Raw genomic sequence first — 17760 nt, 5'->3', positions numbered from 1 at the left:
GTATTGCCTCCTTTTGCTGCAATAACGGCCTGTAGACGCCTCCTGTAGCCACAGACAAGTCCCTTAAGCCTGGCAGGTGGTATTTTGGCCCATTCTTCCACACAAAACGTCTCCAGTTCAGTCAGGTTTCTTGGCCTCCGTGCATGGACAGCCTTCTTCAAATAAATCCATACATTTTCAATGATGTTAAGGTCTGGGGACTGGGATGGCCATTCCAGAACATTGTACCTGTGCTTCTGCATGAATTCCTTGGTGGATTTTGATCGGTGCTTAGGATCATTGTCCTGCTGAAAAATCCAACCCCGGCGTAGCTTCAACTTTGTGACTGACTCTAGAACATTCTTGTCAAGAATCTCCTGGTACTGTAAGGAATTCATGTGGCCCTCAACTTTAACAAGTTTTCCAGTACCTGTGCTAGCCACACAGCCCCATAACATGATAGATCCTCCACCAAATTTTACAGTGGGCAACAAGTTCTTTTCATTGAATGCAGTGTGTTTTTTTCGCCATGCATACCTGTTCATGTTATGACCAAATAACTCAATCTTGGTCTCATCTGACCACAGTATTTTGTTCCAAAATGCTTCTGGCTTGTCCAGATGTGCTTTTGCATACCTCATGCGACTCTTCTTGTGATTAACACTCAGGAAAGGCTTTTTGCACATCACCCTTCCAATGAGCTCTTCCTGGTGCAAAGTACGCTGGATTGTGGAACGGTGAACAACTACACCATCAGCAGCCAGATGTTGTTGTAGTTCTCTGGAGGTGGTCTGTGGCTTCTCTGTGACCATTTTCACCATCCTTCGCCTGTGCCTTTCCCCTATTTTTGTCGGCCTACCACATCTTTCCTTCACACGGACTGTTCCTGTGGCCTTCCATTTCACAACTACGTTTCTGACTGTGGAGACAGACAGTTTAAACCTGTCAGATAATTTTTTGTACCCTTCTCCTAATTTATAATGTTGGATTATCTTAGCTTTCAGGTCAGTGGAGAGTTGTTTTGAGGTCCCCATCTTGCCACTCCCTAAGAAAGAACCTAGGCCAGGCACAGCCAGCTATTACCTATGTTAAATAGCCTTTTTCATGATTGGTTCCACCTGTCTTTGTAATTGAAGGTCTAATGAGCTAATCAAAGCAATTTTGTGCAGCAACCTGTCAGCTATAAATCCGTACAGGTGTTGAAATGAATGCTATTTATAAGGGTGCCCAAACTTTTGCACATCCCATTTTTTGCATTTTATTTTATTATAATAAAACTATGTAATGCTACCCTAAGAATTTTGGTCTGGAAAACACTAAAACGTCTACATCTTTGTAGGAAAACAAATGTTGTTGCTGTGATCTTCTATTATAAAGGAAAAGAAAATTGTCATGAAATCTCAGAGGGGTGCCCAAACTTTTGCATACCACTGTATATGACTTAAAGTTTTGAAAAAGCCCCAACATACTCTGATGTCTCTGTTTAAGTTGGTCACTCAACTTCACAAATTAGATTTTGTATCATTAATTTTTACTAAATGAGTTGGGGTTTGAATACACTACATTCAACATTTGAATATGACACAAAATGTCACTATAATTGAATAAAATTGAAATACAGACAGAGTAAAAATTAAACACTATTAATAAATGCTTCATAAAAGAACAACAAAGTTGATGAAAATTATTGCATCCCCAAACCCCCACACTTTAATTGTGCAACAATTCCAGAAGGCATGTATGAGGGAGTGACTCTCTCTGTACAACATTTTAAACATTTATCTGAGCAACTTCTGTCAGACTTCTGTATTTTGACCCTACTTGAATACATTCTTGTCATTAATTCATACTGAATTATACTGAATATGTTGTTCTCTTTGCTTTTGGATGATTGTCATTTTTGTAAAGCACTTTAAGTTGCCTTGCGTTGAAAGGTGCTATATGCATAAACTTGCCTTGCGTTTCCTTGAATTAAACATACATTTGTATATCTTATCTTCAATGTTGGGCTGCTCAAGTACCAACATTTCCCTGCTGAACTATGGTCAACATATCCATACCAAGGGCATGTTTTCAGTCATCACAACATTACATCCCCTCTACTGAACTAGGGGCGTGTCTTTGACCTGACGTATATTTTCGCCACTACAACTTCCTCCATCAAAGCGCCATTTTCGGCGTTGTTACGGGACTACAGCATGCTGTTGTCAAACAGATAATAAGACTACTATTTCACGTTGTAAGACATCGTTTTCATTATCCATTTACAATGGGGCGAAAGAAGAAGAAGCAGATGAAGCCATGGTGCTGGTATCCTTTTGACTGAATGACAACATAGCAACGTAGAAATACCAGAAGCTAATCGTTAGCTTGACAAAAGGAAGGCCTATAAGCTAGCTTCTCGGAGGTGTTATCGGCTTGTAAGCTCTCATTAGCCCAATCATTTGGCTTTGGAGTCTTGCAAATCGTTTTGAAGGTTACTTTTTTTCCAGTGTTTATTTAATATGGGTCTCGGCTTCGACTACATGTATCTGTTAGGAAGTTGCGTTAAATTCACTGGATTGCTGAAAGGAAAGTAATGCTAGCTACCTCCGCTCCGAGGTTAGCTAGCTAACATGTTAGCCATGCATTGATGATGCGGGTTAGCATTAACGTTAAACGGTGTGATTCAAGGTTCAGGGCAGTTAAGAGTGAAACCTTTTTATTTCAGGGATGTTGAGTAATCGCGCAGTTTTTCTACTCGTCATTCACCACGAAAGGGGGTTAGGACTCACGTTACACCTCGGAGCTTATTTAGGCAGCATAAAGGTTTGTTTTGAAGGTTTGCTTTTGATTCTCTGACTAACTGGGATGCTGCTTTGTATTTGTTCATGTTTCCTCTTCCGACACATTCCTTAACTACTTTCTCCAGGTACTGTAATCGAGACTTTGATGATGAGAAGATCCTCATCCAGCATCAGAAGGCAAAGCATTTTAAATGCCATATTTGCCACAAGAAGTTGTACACAGGCCCAGGCTTGGCGATTCATTGCATGCAGGTGGGTAGCTTTTTTGTCTTTTTACTCTGGTTTATTTCATAGTTCTTGTAACGTTTTAGTCAAAATAAAGCTATAAATGATCATACAGTGGACAATAGGTGTTCTCTCTAGTAATGAATATGCACTGGCTCACTTTGCATGCGTTTCAGGTACACAAAGAGACGATTGACAGTGTACCAAATGCAATTCCTGGAAGAGTTGACATTGAGCTGGAGATCTATGGTATGGAGGGGATTCCAGAGAAAGACATGCAGGAAAGAAGACGGACATTAGAACAGAAATCACAAGGTTTGTATGTTCTTTCCATGCCTATTAGAATAAAAGCTTATATTTCCGAATGTATTGTTTACTTACATTTTGGATTGATTTTGTGTATTTGGAATGATTTAGGGTTAAGGGAGATGCTTTTTGTAGTTAGAGCCATGATGGGTAGTTGAGGGTTAATCTTGGAATATACCTTCTTTTATCATGTATGATACAACTCATTTGTTTTTAAAATGCTCTGCAATTTCATTTAAACCAGCTTTCAAGTGTTTTTGTGAAAGCTTAGGTTCCTTTGTTAACCGTATCTTTTTCATTTTAGAGAGTCAAAAGAAGAAGTCGAACAATCAGGACGACTCTGATGAGGACGACGATGATGATGATGAAGCAGGACCGTCAGCTCCGCAGGCTGCTGCTGTCCAGCCCCAGCAAGGCTACGCTGCTCCAATGGCCCAGCTTGGGATGCCTCCTGTGGCTGGCGTACCTGGGATGCACCCTGGAGGATATCAAGGCAAGGATCCCTTAGTGAAAAGCACAAGTTGGGAATCTTCACTAACTGAAATTTCCCCCAAAAATGAACAACCTTTTTTATTTTGTCAGTTTGATCCAAACCAATCAAAAATAACTACATGTTCATCAAATCTCTGCATTTAAATAAGCTGTTTATAAAGCTATTTAAGTCCTGGTTTCTGTTTGCAATGTAAAGTTAATACCTGATACTGTGTTATTGGTATGACGCATCCACAGTGTGACACGTTTAGACTTGCAATTTATTAAAAAATGTAGATGAATCAGCAGGGAAAGAGATGGGGATTACTGCACATGTATCCTTGTGTTTCCTAGACGTGTAGCTGCCTGAGTGTTGAGTTTATAGTAAACAGAAAATGTCCTCTCCCTCATTGTTAAAGGCATGCCTCCCATGATGCCGGGCGTTCCTCCCATGATGCACGGCATGCCCCATGCCATGCACGGAATGCCACCAGGGTAAGAGATGTTTCATTGACAACGTTATTCCATATTCATGCTTCTTTAGTTGAATCCTAATGATATGCTCATACTTCTGTTTTGTTTTTTGGTAATTGTCGGATCCCATTCTATTGTAATGACAGTAACACTAAATAATCCTATTCCCTTTTGCAGCATGATGCCAATGGGTGGAATGATGCCTCCCATGATGCCAGGGATGCCTGGTATGCCACACGGTGAGTTGTGGTTGTATTTTAGATTGGGGTTAGAAGAGAAATGTAAAATCTATTCCAAAAATAAATTGTTTTAAGTTATAGTTTGTCATAATGTTTATGCCTTTTTGTAGCAATCACCCAATAATATTTTTGTATTATGGTCATAGCAAATAGTGACATTCTTGTTGCATACATTTTGAGAGGGTTAGGCAAATGTAAAAAAGAATTGTTAGGTGAATGATTTCACACTGCCAGTTTCTATCGACAGACACCGGTCTTTTAAGTGATCGTTCCTTCTGTGCGTTCCTTGTTTATTTATCTTTTGGGGATTTTCAATGCACTGCTGGCTGAAGGGTTAATTGAGCTATCTTGTTGATGTTTAGGAATGCCACCTCACATGGCTCCAAGGCCGGGGATGCCCCACATGGCCCAGGTTGCCGCAGCCGGAGCGATGGCCAGTCGACCGGCGGTACCGGGGGCCCAGCCCACCATCTCCAAACCTCTGTTCCCCAGTGCAGCACAGGTGGGCAACATGCACACACTTTTCAGTGTGTTTAGTTTTGTTTCTGTCATTATTAAAGTTTAAATTCTGTTTTCTTAGGAACACGATACTCAGCGACGTTATTTTATTTCGCAACACTTGGTTCCTCTTGTATGAAGTCGGCAGTTTCACTATCCCCCCCCCCCCCCCCATTTAATTTTTAAATTAGTGCCATTATTATGTATTATATTTTGTACTCATAATTACATTTGCATAGTATGTGGACATGTTATGTGCCAATACTGTGATCTCTTCCACCATGCTGCAGATGGGTGCTGTGTGCAGCACAGCAGCTGTTACTTCTCCAGCTGCAGACCTTCAGTCTGCCTCCTCCCAGCCTCCCTTTCCTAACACGCCACAAGTATGCTCACAGACAGGCCTCTGACTCAGGCTGTGGCAGCTGCATGTTGCTTATGGAATTACTCTGTCCGTTAAACTAAGATAATAACGTAACCGTGTTTGCCTCGTGCATCAACATTGGCTATGATGTTGGTGTCAGAGGATCATTATCCCTGACAACAACTGACATATTTATTTAGTTTGTGAGCGTCATTACTGTGCATGTGTCTTTTTAAATAATGCAGAATGAGGCATAACAATCGATTTACATTTATATTATCATACATCATTCCCAACCCAGACCCTCTGAAGCATGCATTCTGCCATTCTAACTCTCGATGCTTTTTGTACGCTGCAGCGGTGCATCACACACTGCCAGTGTTTCCCCACAATTTGAACTCTAAAGGTCTATCCATTGGTCAGAATGAGTTTCTCTTCCAATGATTGTTGGAACTAAACGGTGTAACTTTATCGGGCAATTGTTGTGATCCTCAAAAACAAAGTCAAATGATTCATTGGGAAGATATTTTACATTTTAAAGTGAAACCCAAATACTACATCACTAGAATGACAAAATGTAAAAAAATTAATGGAATTTAAAAGGCAATCTTTCTAAAATTGATTGTTGGGCTTTATATGTTTCTAGTAATCTATAACGTAATGATTTTGACAGTTATAGTGCATTAAGGACTTGTATTTGAAAGTTTGTGTGTCATGGGAAGTTGGGACCACCCATCAGTGACCTGCGTTGTGTCTTTGCACAGGCCCAGCAGAGCACTTCAGGAGTTCCAGCTTCAAACCCTCACAGTACCGCCGCCTCCTCTGACCTTCCCAAAGCAACATTCCCTGCCTACACCCAGCCCTCTGTCTCCTCTTCCTCTTCCACTTCTTCTTCTAATCCCTCTAGCGGCACTGTGGCCAAACCCCCGGCCACAGTGGCCACCAAGCCCGCCACCCTCACCACCACGAGTGCAACTAGTAAGTTGATCCATCCTGATGAGGATATCTCACTGGTAAGTCGCTTGAGCTTTCTATTTTGCCCTTTTCACAGTAAGTAATGAATGATATATATAATATAGTACGTATATTGATTAATGGGTTGGCTCAGTATTAACCATCAGTCGTGTTGTGAATGTCAATAACATAACAATCAGGAAGTAGGATATTAAGGGGAAATCTGCCAGGGGTTAAGATTGTTCATTCTTACTTTGACTTAGTAACTTTATAGAAGATGCTTCTGAACTTAAAAATGGTCAGTTTTAAATCAGGCCACGCCAACATTGCCCCTCCTCATCATTTTTGTGTGAGTGTTTAACTTTGTACTGTGAGGGGCCAAACAGTGTTTCTGTAGTCTGAGTGTTTGCTCTGTGTGTTGTCCCCGCCAACAGGAAGAGATGAAGGCACAGTTGCCTCGTTACCAGCGTCTCACGGCCCGGCAGGGTCAGGCCCATGTGGCTGCTCCCCCGGTGGTGTCTGTGGGCGGGATAATGCCCCCACAGCAAGGAATGCCACCACAGCAGCCCGGCATGAGGCATCCCATGCATGGTAAGGGAATGGTTGTTTTGAAATCGATGTCAGAAATACCCATCACATTACAAACCTTTTGAGTTTTTATATTATTATTATTATCGCAACCATTTATTATGTTGTCAATTATTGCTGCCCTGGTCCACAGTTGCACTGGAGCCTTTTTTTCACCACTTCTTTCCTTTTTAAATAAGTAGTTCTTAAAAACCTAAATAAATAAATATTTCAAAGACAATTAAATGCCATTATTTGATCGTAATTGTGGAGAGGGAGACAGGAAGTGTGGGGAAAAAGAGACATTTAATCAGCAAATGGTCCATACTGGGCACTAGCTCGGGTCTTCTGCGACCACCTAATCACTCTCTGGTCACCCCTCCCTGTATATGTTTGAGATATGAAGAGCTTTAGTTAAATTTAAAACTGTTGCTTTGCTTGAAATAGAAACGTTTGCTCTGGGATTAATGTAAATAGGCTGCGGTATTTTATTGACATGAATGGCTGAACCTTTGAAATGCCGCAGTGATGCATTGTGCTCTCCCTGTGCTTCCCTGCAGGTCAGTATGGTGCCCCTCCTCAGGGCATGCCCAGCTACATGCCTGGGGGGATGCCTCCTTATGGGCAGGGTCCTCCTATGGTGCCTTCTTACCAGGGAGGCCCTCCCATGGGCATGAGGCCGCCCGTCATGTCTCCGGCAGGACGCTACTGAAGCAGCAAAGCAGCCGGCGCATTAGGTTTGAGGTTCACACCTTTCTCTCATCCTTGTGCTTTTTGAAACCTAGCTGCAAGCAAAGAGCATTAAGACCAGTGGTGGTGAAGACAAGCGTTGTTTATTAGAACTAATGGACATTTAATGTAACATCTTTATTGGAGACAGCCAAACACCACTCAACTTCCTGAAAGTTATGTTGTCTTTTGATTACATGTGAGGATATATTCTTTCCCCCATAGGTTTCACTCAGGTTTATAGAGGTGAAGTGTTAAATGATTCATATTTCTTTTGAAGCTGCTGGAGTTACATGAACGTACCAACCCCTTACAAAGGCAAGTTTCTCTTGTAAACATTTGATTATTATTTGTTTTGTTTTTTTCGATAGCTTGATTGAGGCCCTCACAGCACGCTTAGGTGCTGTTGGACTTGCGTCCCCAACCTTGGTTGGTGAGGGTCTCAGTGATGAAGATGATTCCAGCTCAGTAGTGTTATAAACTCATGACTCATCAGTCTCTAGCTTTATCCTTATTTCAGGTTTGTTTTTAATATTTTCTGGTCAAAGGGGTACCTGTATGCATCCTTTGTAATGTTTTATGAATCTGTTGTAATAAAATACATCTTGAAATCCAATGCTGGTTTGTCCTGACGTGCGTGGAGGTGAGTGATGAAGGTTTGTACTGGTGTTCTTCCCTTATGGCTCTGTTTGACTACAGGTTTTCATCAGGTATTTAAAAACCAAGTTTGCCATCATCAATTTTTTTGAGGAATCCGCCTGACCTCGTCTCAATAAGACTGGACATTTTAAATACGCATTGTTCGTTCAGAAACAGAATAAAAACTCCTTTTACCCAAAGCTTGTGTGCAACCAGCCCAAAGATGTTGGCCAACTTCTGGTTCCAAATACTGCATGTTACCTCATGATAATGATGGAAATAACTGCAGATTAAATATTGTTCATATAGTACATTTACACAGGTAAAAGAGAAACTAAATTGAATTCCTGACTCATTAACCTTTTTTTTATCAGTTCTCAAACCTGCATGAGTGCTTTAATGTTAGTTTTTTTTTTTTTGGGTTAGCTCAGTCATGTCCCATAATGCACTACAGGGGGCAAGCAAAACAACAAACCCAGCAATGGAGCAGCTCTGTGGTAAATTCCAATTTTGTGAAGCTCAGTTTAAAAAAATGAAAATAAAATAAAAACCTAGTTTGTGTTTAGTATTGCTTTACAGCAGCACTATCCTGAATTGCTTGTGCGTCCATTCCTACCAGAGAAAAGAAAAAGATGACGTTAAAATAAACGGATAGAGCAAGTAGGGACAGAGGTCACAAGGGGACCCTCACCATGTCTAACGGAGACGTTACTATGTATTTCGAGATGGTTAAGCGAAAAGCAGCGTACGCTAGATTGGTATATACGGCAGCGCTGGTTTGTATTGCTGGGTGTTTTTTGTTTTACCCATCCTTTCTATTCTTAATGGTTTTCATGATCATCAGAAGTCATCCCTTGGTGGAGTTTCATTATTCCTGCACACATCTAGAAGGCACACATTAACCCAAAGACACGATGACGAGCCGTTTCTCTAGGTGTTCAGTGTGGCACTATTTCTCCCTCTGCACATATCACTTACTGCTCTGTATTTGTTTTTGTTGTCTGTAGCCCATCCATATCAGCCTTAAAACGCACTCAGCTGGCATGACAGGTCAGTTAAACCCAGTAAGTACCTGATGTTCATTATAGTGTGGCTCTATCCTCTACACCTGGATGCTAGGCCTTGTGTTACATTATTTATTGGTTTAAGACTTTGATTTAATAACAGGAGCATGCCTTGATTAACACAATTGTATTTGAATTAATCAAAGGTACGCAGGCTTGGGCGTTGAAATGTAAATGTTGAGTTTTAATGTTTTTTCTGTCTAGTACGAAATGTATTAAAATGGTCAGTTTTTGTGTGTGTCGTTAAAGGGTCAGCTCACCTTTTAATGAGAAAATGAACTATTTTCTCTAGTCGTATCGAAGACAGTGTTTCCCTTAACCCATAAAGATGTACTCACTTCAATAAAATCCCACCCTGCCTGGTCAACACCAATGTCTTTCCAACTCCACACCTCCATTTAATAACACAGCCTAATAGATTGTTTATGAATTCAGAGCCACGTGAAACGAAACACAACAAAGTCTTGAGTCATCCTAGTGATTGGCAGTTGAAATTCATTTGTGAAATTTGAGACGTGTCCCTTTTATCTTTTTAAATGAAGCAACCCTTACTTGTGACTTCATGACACAGGTTTTGGTCTTATTGTGAATGGGACTCGATGAGAAAGTCCCTGTTAGTCTCGATATTCGACAGAACATACTTAACCTTTTAAAGGGACATTTTCTTTAAAATAAAATTTAAGTGGTATGAGGACAACAACCTAGATACAATCAAAGCAACACTACCAACATTGATCCTTCCTGTTAAGTGAAGTAGTTTTTGTTTATTCGTTTGGGTGAACTGACTCTTTAAACAGAAGCTCAGATGTACTTGAGTATTAAATGTACACATATTCGTCATGCGGATTTCCTGTAGGGTGACGGAGTTGATGTGTATTCATTTTTAGATGAAAATATTTTTATCAAACTTCTAGAAGTCTATCACGATTCTTATCAATCTATAAAGAACAATTGTCCAGTCAGATTTATTGTCTTTTTAAAATAAAAATGATTATTATCATTATTTTGATGTCACTTTGTTTTCTTTTGATGTGTGTGTGTGTGTGTGTGGTGTGTGTGTGTGTGTGTGTGTGTGTGTGTGTGTGTGTGTGTGTGTGTGTGTGTGTGTGTGTGTGTGTGTGTGTGTGTGTGTGTGTGTGTGTGTGTGTGTGTGTGTGTGTGTGTGTGTGTGTGTGTGTGTGTGTGTGTGTGTGTGTGTGTGTGTGTGTGTGTGTGTGTGTGTGTGTGTGTGTGTGTGTGTGTGTGTGTGTGTGTGCGCGCGCGCGAGAGCAGTGGACTATGGGGGAATTGCATTAACCCCTCGCATCCACACTACATCCACCACTCTCCGTGATAGCAATTTTGAGAAAATCTGTTCCACTACTTACATTTATTGTTTACAGTTTACTCTACAATATTACATGATTTCTATAATTTGGAGTATGAAGCCTGATTATAGCAAATACTATTTAGCAAACTTGAGAGAGAGACACTTCACTTCAGTATTTTTTTTTCCATGGCACTACTACAGCCATGGTAATAAAAATAAAAGGTGTCACTCATTAAATGTTACCTTCAGTGGCCATCAAGGGATTATATACACTTTTGAATACAGATTATTATTGTGAAATAAGTTATTGAAGATAATATTAGTAAACTATTCTAACAATTTATTTAACAATGGTTTTGTTTTTTTTTTTAACGTATGAATACTTCCTAATGTTGAGTTGTTGCTTTTATTAAATATTAGCCATTCCACAATGTTAGGGAATATTTTGTGTAAGCTTGTAAATCTTTAGCTCATTTGCATCTCTTCTCTCTGTCCTCCTTCGACTTGGCTCTACGGCCTTGCAGGTGCTCTTATCTTCATTAAGGAGGGGCAGCCTGGGCTTCTTAAGCCTGGTTGTTCCCACAGTGGGTACAAGCTCAAGCTGACCTAAGATTGGCTTTATTGTTTAGGGACAGCTAGCTCCAGTTTATCTGGCCCACTATGCTACGGTAAACACCTCATTGTGACCTAGATGACAGTTTAAGTTAGACGTATTGTCTGAGCTAGTTTAGTCTGGCATTTGAAGAATGTTGATTACCCACTTGGAACTAATAAAAACCTTTTCCTATTGTCGAGATCTTCACAATTGATTAGGCAACCGCTGTGGCAACTCGTGTCTACCACAAATGTCTTGTCAATTCTCAGGCTCCGAATAAACCCAACAGTGTTTTGCCATAAAGTTCCTGCTCCTCCGATTCTATCTATCTAAGTTTTAACTGAATTGAAAGTATTATTACCCATTGTACCTACACGCTACTTCAAGACGCATGTATTCGTGTAAAAATAAATACATAGAAACTTAAACTTAATGTTGTTTGTTTCCTTGTTTTGAGCGCTGTTTGTTTGTCCATTTCTAAGAAGCAGTCATACGTTTCTTTAATAGAATGTGGCCACAAGCACCATAGGGCCTCAAACTCTGAATGAAGTGTTTCAGTGGTTTCAGACTTCATAAACATTTTGCCTCAGCAGACTTTATGAGTGCATTTACAGACACCGGCATTAAAGATTAGACAATCGTTAAGCGTTATTAAATGCACAAAGACACTTAATAAGAACAAATACTTAACTACTCAAATTGCAGCACCCTTGAGCAGTAAGTAAAGTAAACATTCTCAAAACAACTGTTGTTCATGTTAACGTTGTCAATGTGGTTCCTCTTGCTGGACGAGTACAAAAAACACAAACCACAGAGTAAAAACTGAAAAACAGTCAACCACATCTTGAACCTAAAGTGAAAAACAAGTCTCTTTCGTGAGAAGGATTACAAAGTTTATGCTTCTGCTCGTTTGCATCACAGCACCCTAAGTTATATGTGCTAATTTACCATTTAATTATCTTACTGCATAATCTTTTCATTCTGTGTCATTTTGTTTTTGTTCATCGGTCCAGAGATGCCTTTGACAGTCAGAAATAAAAAAGCCTCTGAGAACAGTAGAAAATAGAAATAAACAATACATCCAGCTGCCTTTGGTTTAAACTAAAAGCTAAATGTAAAAGTTATTTTAAATCTTTTAAAGTCCAGTCAAGTCTTTTCATCTCTTACATTTGAAAATGTTCCCTTAAAAAAGTTTTGAAAGGCTATATTATCATCCAAGTCCGTTTAAAGACTCATACTGTAGTTATGGCAAGGAGCATCTTAGGTCCTGAGCTCCTCCAACAATGCAACATATTATCCACAAAATAATCAAATAAAACTAATAATAGTGCAAAATGCATGTCTGCATATACATACAACACTACTACTCTTTACAATTACAGTCATGATGAATATAATACTATGTTTTTAATGCTTGGAGTCTTATAATTAAATATTAACGCTGTACTTCTGCTGCATACATTTTTCTGTTTTGTGCAGCCAAGTTTTGATTTCAAATGTCAGATGGCACAAGTCCATTCAGTCTGCAGGATGTTTGAGGTCTGTCTGAAGCACATTGTCAAGCAGCAGACACATCCAGGCAGTCAGAATCATTTCCTCTTTCCAATTTTGTACGTGGAAAATTGTGTTTTGTCAAGCATGGAAAGGACAATTTAGGCAACAAATGAAAAGCACCTGGTTGTGATGCTTATTAAATTCTAGAGGCCTAGAACAGAAAAGCTTGGATCCTAAGTGATCTCACTGCACAAGTTGGCTGTAACTGTGAAGGTGATAAGATACTTCTTAATCTGATGCTTAACTGTCAGCCTTTTGTTTTATTGTTACATTATTAATAACCATACTGCTCAGAAGGAACTTGCATTATGTTGGTTAGCGCCTGCTTCCTCTTATGTTCATATGAGGTTTGAAGGTGGAGCTTCATGGAGTTCCTCTTGGTTTCATTTACTGTCAACCACACATTTAACACATCTTAAGTGTCGCATGTGTGCTGTAATGTATTATACCTCTGACTTCCCTCAAGATCATATTTAGTGTCTTCTGACAGTAATAAATATGAAGGGGATCCAGTACCTGACTTTTATTGGGACTCTCCTCATCACACAGACGGGATATGGTAAATTGAGCATTTGCTACTTACTTCCAGTTTGAAATGTAATTTGAGCGTAATATGAGGGAAGTCTTTGTGATTTAATGTCTTATATGGGAACAGGACCAAATAACAGGAACACTGTGCATATATATATATATAATATAACGGGCCACTATGGAGAAAATGTGTCGGATTAATTTACCTTTGTTAATTTTTAACTGAAGTTTGTTGAATTATAAAATGAGGCGTTTTTTTGTAAATCGTATGCATACTAAACCGGCCCGATTCTCAATTAAAAAAATGTATATCGTCTATGAAAGTGAATCTAATATTATACCACAGCAGTTGGTTGCAACATGTTTCTTAATTAGCATTTTTTATTCACATTTATTCACTTTTTGACATACATCTTTAAATATATTATCACTTTTTTCACTCACAAATGTTACCTTTTTGTTTTTACGAAGTGTGCAGTGACACTGAGTTCCTGGAGAGGAATGAGGGTGGCTTTGTGGTGTTTCCCTGTGTGGTACAGCAAAGCATCCCTCCCCCTTTTGGTATCTACCTGAAGCGCAGCTGGCTGAATCCTAGTGAAGTTCTGTTCATGCACACCATGACCGAATTCACTGTGGAAAACAATGATGAGAAGAAGCGCATCAGTGTCAGTGGAGACCCGAGCACACACTCTCTGAATGTGACCATCTCTCAGCTGAGTGCCAGTGACACTGACCGCTACTTCTGTGAGTTTGTGGTTGAACAACCTGCCTCTGAAGACACAAAGATACGTGGGAAGACTGATTTCTTCCTCCTTGTTAAGGGTGGTGAGTGATTCTATTTTTTCTGCTCTGTCACCCATGGGAGGTTAAACTTTCCAAAATAAGCACAAATCAAAAAGGTCAAATACAGGTGGTTGACATTTAGAAAATGTGGTCGGTGCTGTTTGTTCGCTAAAAGTGCTCCCACTGAGCCCCATGGTCTCATACGGCATTCATTATAAGAGGTTGAGAATTATTATGATTGTTAATAATTGAGGTTTGGTCAAGGTGCCTTGCGACCAGAAGGATTGTGGTGGAACTGTAAATGTAGGGAGCTGTAAAGAGCTAACTAAGGATAGGTATAATGGGAAGGATATCGGCCTACATCAGTAAGAGGGATTTTAAAAAACCCTCACCCTCATTGTGTTTCATTGACTTATAAAGTTTTAATAATTCTTATAAACCGTACATAAATAATGCCCTTTTAAAACTGGTAGGCTACAATGAAGTCTTTTTGCTAAGACTGTTTTTTTAATAGTTTAGGACTCAGGGAAAGTGGAAAAAAATATAAAAATCACCATGATGTACGCCAATATCTGACCTTTCTCTCTAACCAAATCACACCATCTGAAATAAATCATCTGAGAAATCCTCCCAAAGACCTCTTGGCAGCTGAACCCCCACAATATGTTGATTATTCAGAGGGAATGAGATTTTAGCATATAAACATTATTTCAAGTTGTATTCCTTTCCCCTCTGGAGACGCCCCTGGGTCTGTGGACATTGGGTTGGTAGAGACGTGTTCTGGGGGCTCAGCTATACTCCCCTGTCTCCCCCCCCACGGGGAAGCCATGGCCGTGGAGGGGGTGAGTCTGAAGCGGCAGAGGGGCCGGGGACCTGTGGAGGAGTTGTACAATTCAAAGCGTCAACACGGCAGTAGCCCCCTAGCCTCCTCCTTCCCTGTTGAGAGGGTGCAGCTGTCCTCTGCGCCGGGCCCCAGGGGCCTCACCTACAACCTCACCCTGCAGAAAATGCAACCGGACGACAGCGCCCTGTACAGCTGCCAACTGCTCCTGCAGGGCGGGCCCTACACCAGCACCAGTCTAGGGAGAAAAGTGTTCTTTCTCTCAGTGCAAGGTGGGTCACGTCACAGGAGGACATGATGACCACGTTCACTAACTTCATTGGGATTTTGAAAATGAGCATTTCCTTTCACACTAACAGTCTTTCTGTTGCTGCACCATTTGTTTCCTCCTACTGGTGTTTGCTCTTGTTCAATGGAATCAGTTTTCAATGATCAGTCCCCCTCTGATATCTCAGTATGTCAGCCTTTGACTAACATAACTGCAACTAATGATATCAATGCCAATCGCTTTAACTGGATTTAATTTCACTGAGATTGCATTATTGTTTGTTACTTTTCAGATAATGGGTTTGTGGACCATGTTCTGTAACTTATGCAAAATGGCTTTCTATCTCTTCTATCAGTTTCAAAAGCACTTGCAAAGTTTCCTTATATTTTTACTTGTACATCCGTGGGTGCTAAACCTGTTGTGGTTCATTACGCTGTAGTGACTAACTCGCCACTTCTTTTTATTGAGTTTAAATCCACCTTCTATCTTATACAAAGACTTTAATTAAAATCTTCATTTCTTGTCAATAACTAATATGTCATGTGACACAGTAACTCTAATACAATGCAGTTTGGTATCACTACACTGGACAAGTAGGACACATCTCTTCTTATGTAATGACAAAAACAGGAGTCTATTATGTGTTAAGATTTGTGCTGCACACAAATATTATTTTCATGTTATTCATTTAAAAATATTATCAATTCTAATATTTTAAAAATAGAAGTTGAATTTAATAGTAAATGAATTTGAAGTCACTGGGTAACATGACACGGAAGCTATTTACCAAAATGGTAACTGACTTTTATTTGGTATAGTATAGAAGAAGCACTAAATCCCAATGAAATAGATGGGTCCTACTTGTGCGGTGTATTAATACACCCAAAACAAAAATGTATTACTACTACTAACTGCTGTCTATTTCACTAAAGCCTAATCCAGTTTATTCCTCTGTGCCATAGCACTCTATTGTTGTCTAAAACAAACAAAGTAAGCCACACTGTTGCTCTGGGTAACATGTTCCTTTGTTAAAAGCAACACGTAGGTGGGGACTGCATTTTTTTATTGAATCTAATCTGAATACAGTGGCGTGTTTGCGTCCAGTAAACGCGTCCCTCTTCTCTTCAACATTTCTCTCTCTGCTTCTTCACAGGAGGTCAGTGTGGCTGCTCCCAGTATTCCAATCTGATATATGCTTTGTCCTCAGCTGTATTGGTTCTCCTCCTCCTGCTTCTCCTTGGATTTGTGGTCATTTATAAAGTGAGTGGATCTTATACGGCACTGAGGGGAAAATACGAGTGAGTCAGAGAACAACACCTGCCTGTAGAGAGCGTGCCAGATTGTTCCTCTACAGCTAACCACAAAACCACACAAGTTTCATAAGGTGTTGCTATCAGCTGTCAGCATGTTTTTCTTCAATGTAGTGAGGAAGGCAGTGAAAGACTTATTAGTTATTAAGAAATTATTTTGAGCAAGGAACTCCTGTTATGCAACTGCTTAACTTACCAAAAATCACATCATAGTTGTAATTTGACTTACAAATGATTTCCTTTTAAAGATGCTGCCACGGGAGAAAATTACTAACTCTGATTTTAACAGGAAATCGAGAGTGTGTTTGCTCACTTCACTGATTTGTTTTTCTCCTGTTTTGATGACTGTCAGAGCAAAGCACGCCGCAATGTCAAGTCACACCCTCAGGCCCCCATCTACGAGGAGATGACCGGGATGCAGAACGTCAGTCGAAAACTGCCACCCTGCAATCTGGAGGAAATGGAGCCTTCTGAGTACACAAACTGCAGTGTGAAGAAATCCTGTCCTGAAAACCATTACGAAAGTCCCAGAGGGGCCCTCTGCCCCAGGATTGAGTCTTAGAAATGAAATATTAGATCTTGTTACTAACATCCTTTACTAGAGCAACTTACTCTCTGCTACCTGAAACTCACTGCATTCACTGCCCTGTGTTCTAACAGATTAAACAGAAAGATTATCCACATATTTCTTATACATGACTTGCATCTGTTTGTTAGTGTTGGTAGTTTAAAGTCTTCTTTTGTTTTGAAAGATGTTGAAAACATTTCCTTCCTCATAAAACATTGACAAAACTACATTTTTTTCTACATTTCATCACCGTGGGGACCAGGTGGTACGTACATTTTATCCTCAGCTCTTTACTGCACCTCATACCCTCTCTCTCAGCTCGCTACTTTCAGCTGTACTATACAATAAAGAAAAGAAAAAAAAAATTAGTAAGAATTCCTGCTCACGACCCGTTTTCCCTGCAGACGAAGCCTTAAGAACCTACAAGGCATTCGGGGCATTCCGTTTATGATCGAGTGCTGTGTTTTTTTTATTATTATTTATCAGAAAAAATATGACTTTTTAAATGGCATAATATATGAAATTGTTTTCATTTTAATTGTATACATTCTGTAACTATAAAACTATGTTGGTACTATTTTTTATTGCATGATATACTGTGATTTTGACAAGGAAATTGATTTTGATTCGATTGTGTATCAACATCACCCCCACTCGTAATAAACTGTCAACAAAAAAACACTTTTTCAGATTCATTCATGCATTGAAA

General features: G+C 39.8%; 2 protein-coding genes across 2 annotated transcripts; both read left to right on the top strand.

The window, feature by feature from the left end:
- Positions 1 to 2133: 2133 nt before the first annotated feature.
- Positions 2134 to 8205, top strand: znf207b (zinc finger protein 207, b). Its single transcript, XM_063884029.1, has 10 exons — positions 2134 to 2289; positions 2891 to 3017; positions 3167 to 3305; positions 3601 to 3789; positions 4187 to 4262; positions 4419 to 4480; positions 4843 to 4982; positions 6104 to 6352; positions 6728 to 6884; positions 7421 to 8205. Exons 1-10 carry the CDS (start codon positions 2249 to 2251, stop codon positions 7570 to 7572), a joined length of 1332 nt encoding a protein of 443 aa, XP_063740099.1. The 5' UTR covers positions 2134 to 2248; the 3' UTR covers positions 7573 to 8205.
- A 4901-nt stretch (positions 8206 to 13106) lies between these two features.
- Positions 13107 to 17732, top strand: cd7al (cd7 antigen-like). Its single transcript, XM_063883132.1, has 5 exons — positions 13107 to 13309; positions 13753 to 14106; positions 14803 to 15177; positions 16327 to 16433; positions 16836 to 17732. The coding sequence occupies exons 1-5, from the start codon at positions 13249 to 13251 to the stop codon at positions 17043 to 17045; spliced, it is 1107 nt and encodes a 368-aa protein (XP_063739202.1). The 5' UTR covers positions 13107 to 13248; the 3' UTR covers positions 17046 to 17732.
- Positions 17733 to 17760: the final 28 nt, after the last annotated feature.

This window comes from Eleginops maclovinus, chromosome 5 (genome assembly GCF_036324505.1).
Source record: "Eleginops maclovinus isolate JMC-PN-2008 ecotype Puerto Natales chromosome 5, JC_Emac_rtc_rv5, whole genome shotgun sequence".
In the NCBI taxonomy this organism is placed as follows: domain Eukaryota; kingdom Metazoa; phylum Chordata; class Actinopteri; order Perciformes; family Eleginopidae; genus Eleginops; species Eleginops maclovinus.
The sequence above is the reverse complement of the archived record's forward strand: the minus strand, read 5'-3'. Positions and strand labels throughout refer to the sequence as shown.

What these genes read in the sequence shown, in the direction of transcription:
- cd7al (XM_063883132.1), top strand. Translation starts at nt 13,249, where the DNA reads ATGAAGGGGATCCAGTACCTGACTTTTATTGGGACTCTCCTCATCACA. An exon ending in CATCACACAGACGGGATATG is followed by an intron (nt 13,310 to 13,752) that starts GTAAATTGAGCA and finishes GTTTTTACGAAG; the next exon opens with TGTGCAGTGACACTGAGTTC. An exon ending in CTTCCTCCTTGTTAAGGGTG is followed by an intron (nt 14,107 to 14,802) that starts GTGAGTGATTCT and finishes TCCCCTCTGGAG; the next exon opens with ACGCCCCTGGGTCTGTGGAC.
- znf207b (XM_063884029.1), top strand. Translation starts at nt 2,249, where the DNA reads ATGGGGCGAAAGAAGAAGAAGCAGATGAAGCCATGGTGCTG. An exon ending in TGGCGATTCATTGCATGCAG is followed by an intron (nt 3,018 to 3,166) that starts GTGGGTAGCTTT and finishes CATGCGTTTCAG; the next exon opens with GTACACAAAGAGACGATTGA. An exon ending in GCACCCTGGAGGATATCAAG is followed by an intron (nt 3,790 to 4,186) that starts GCAAGGATCCCT and finishes TCATTGTTAAAG; the next exon opens with GCATGCCTCCCATGATGCCG.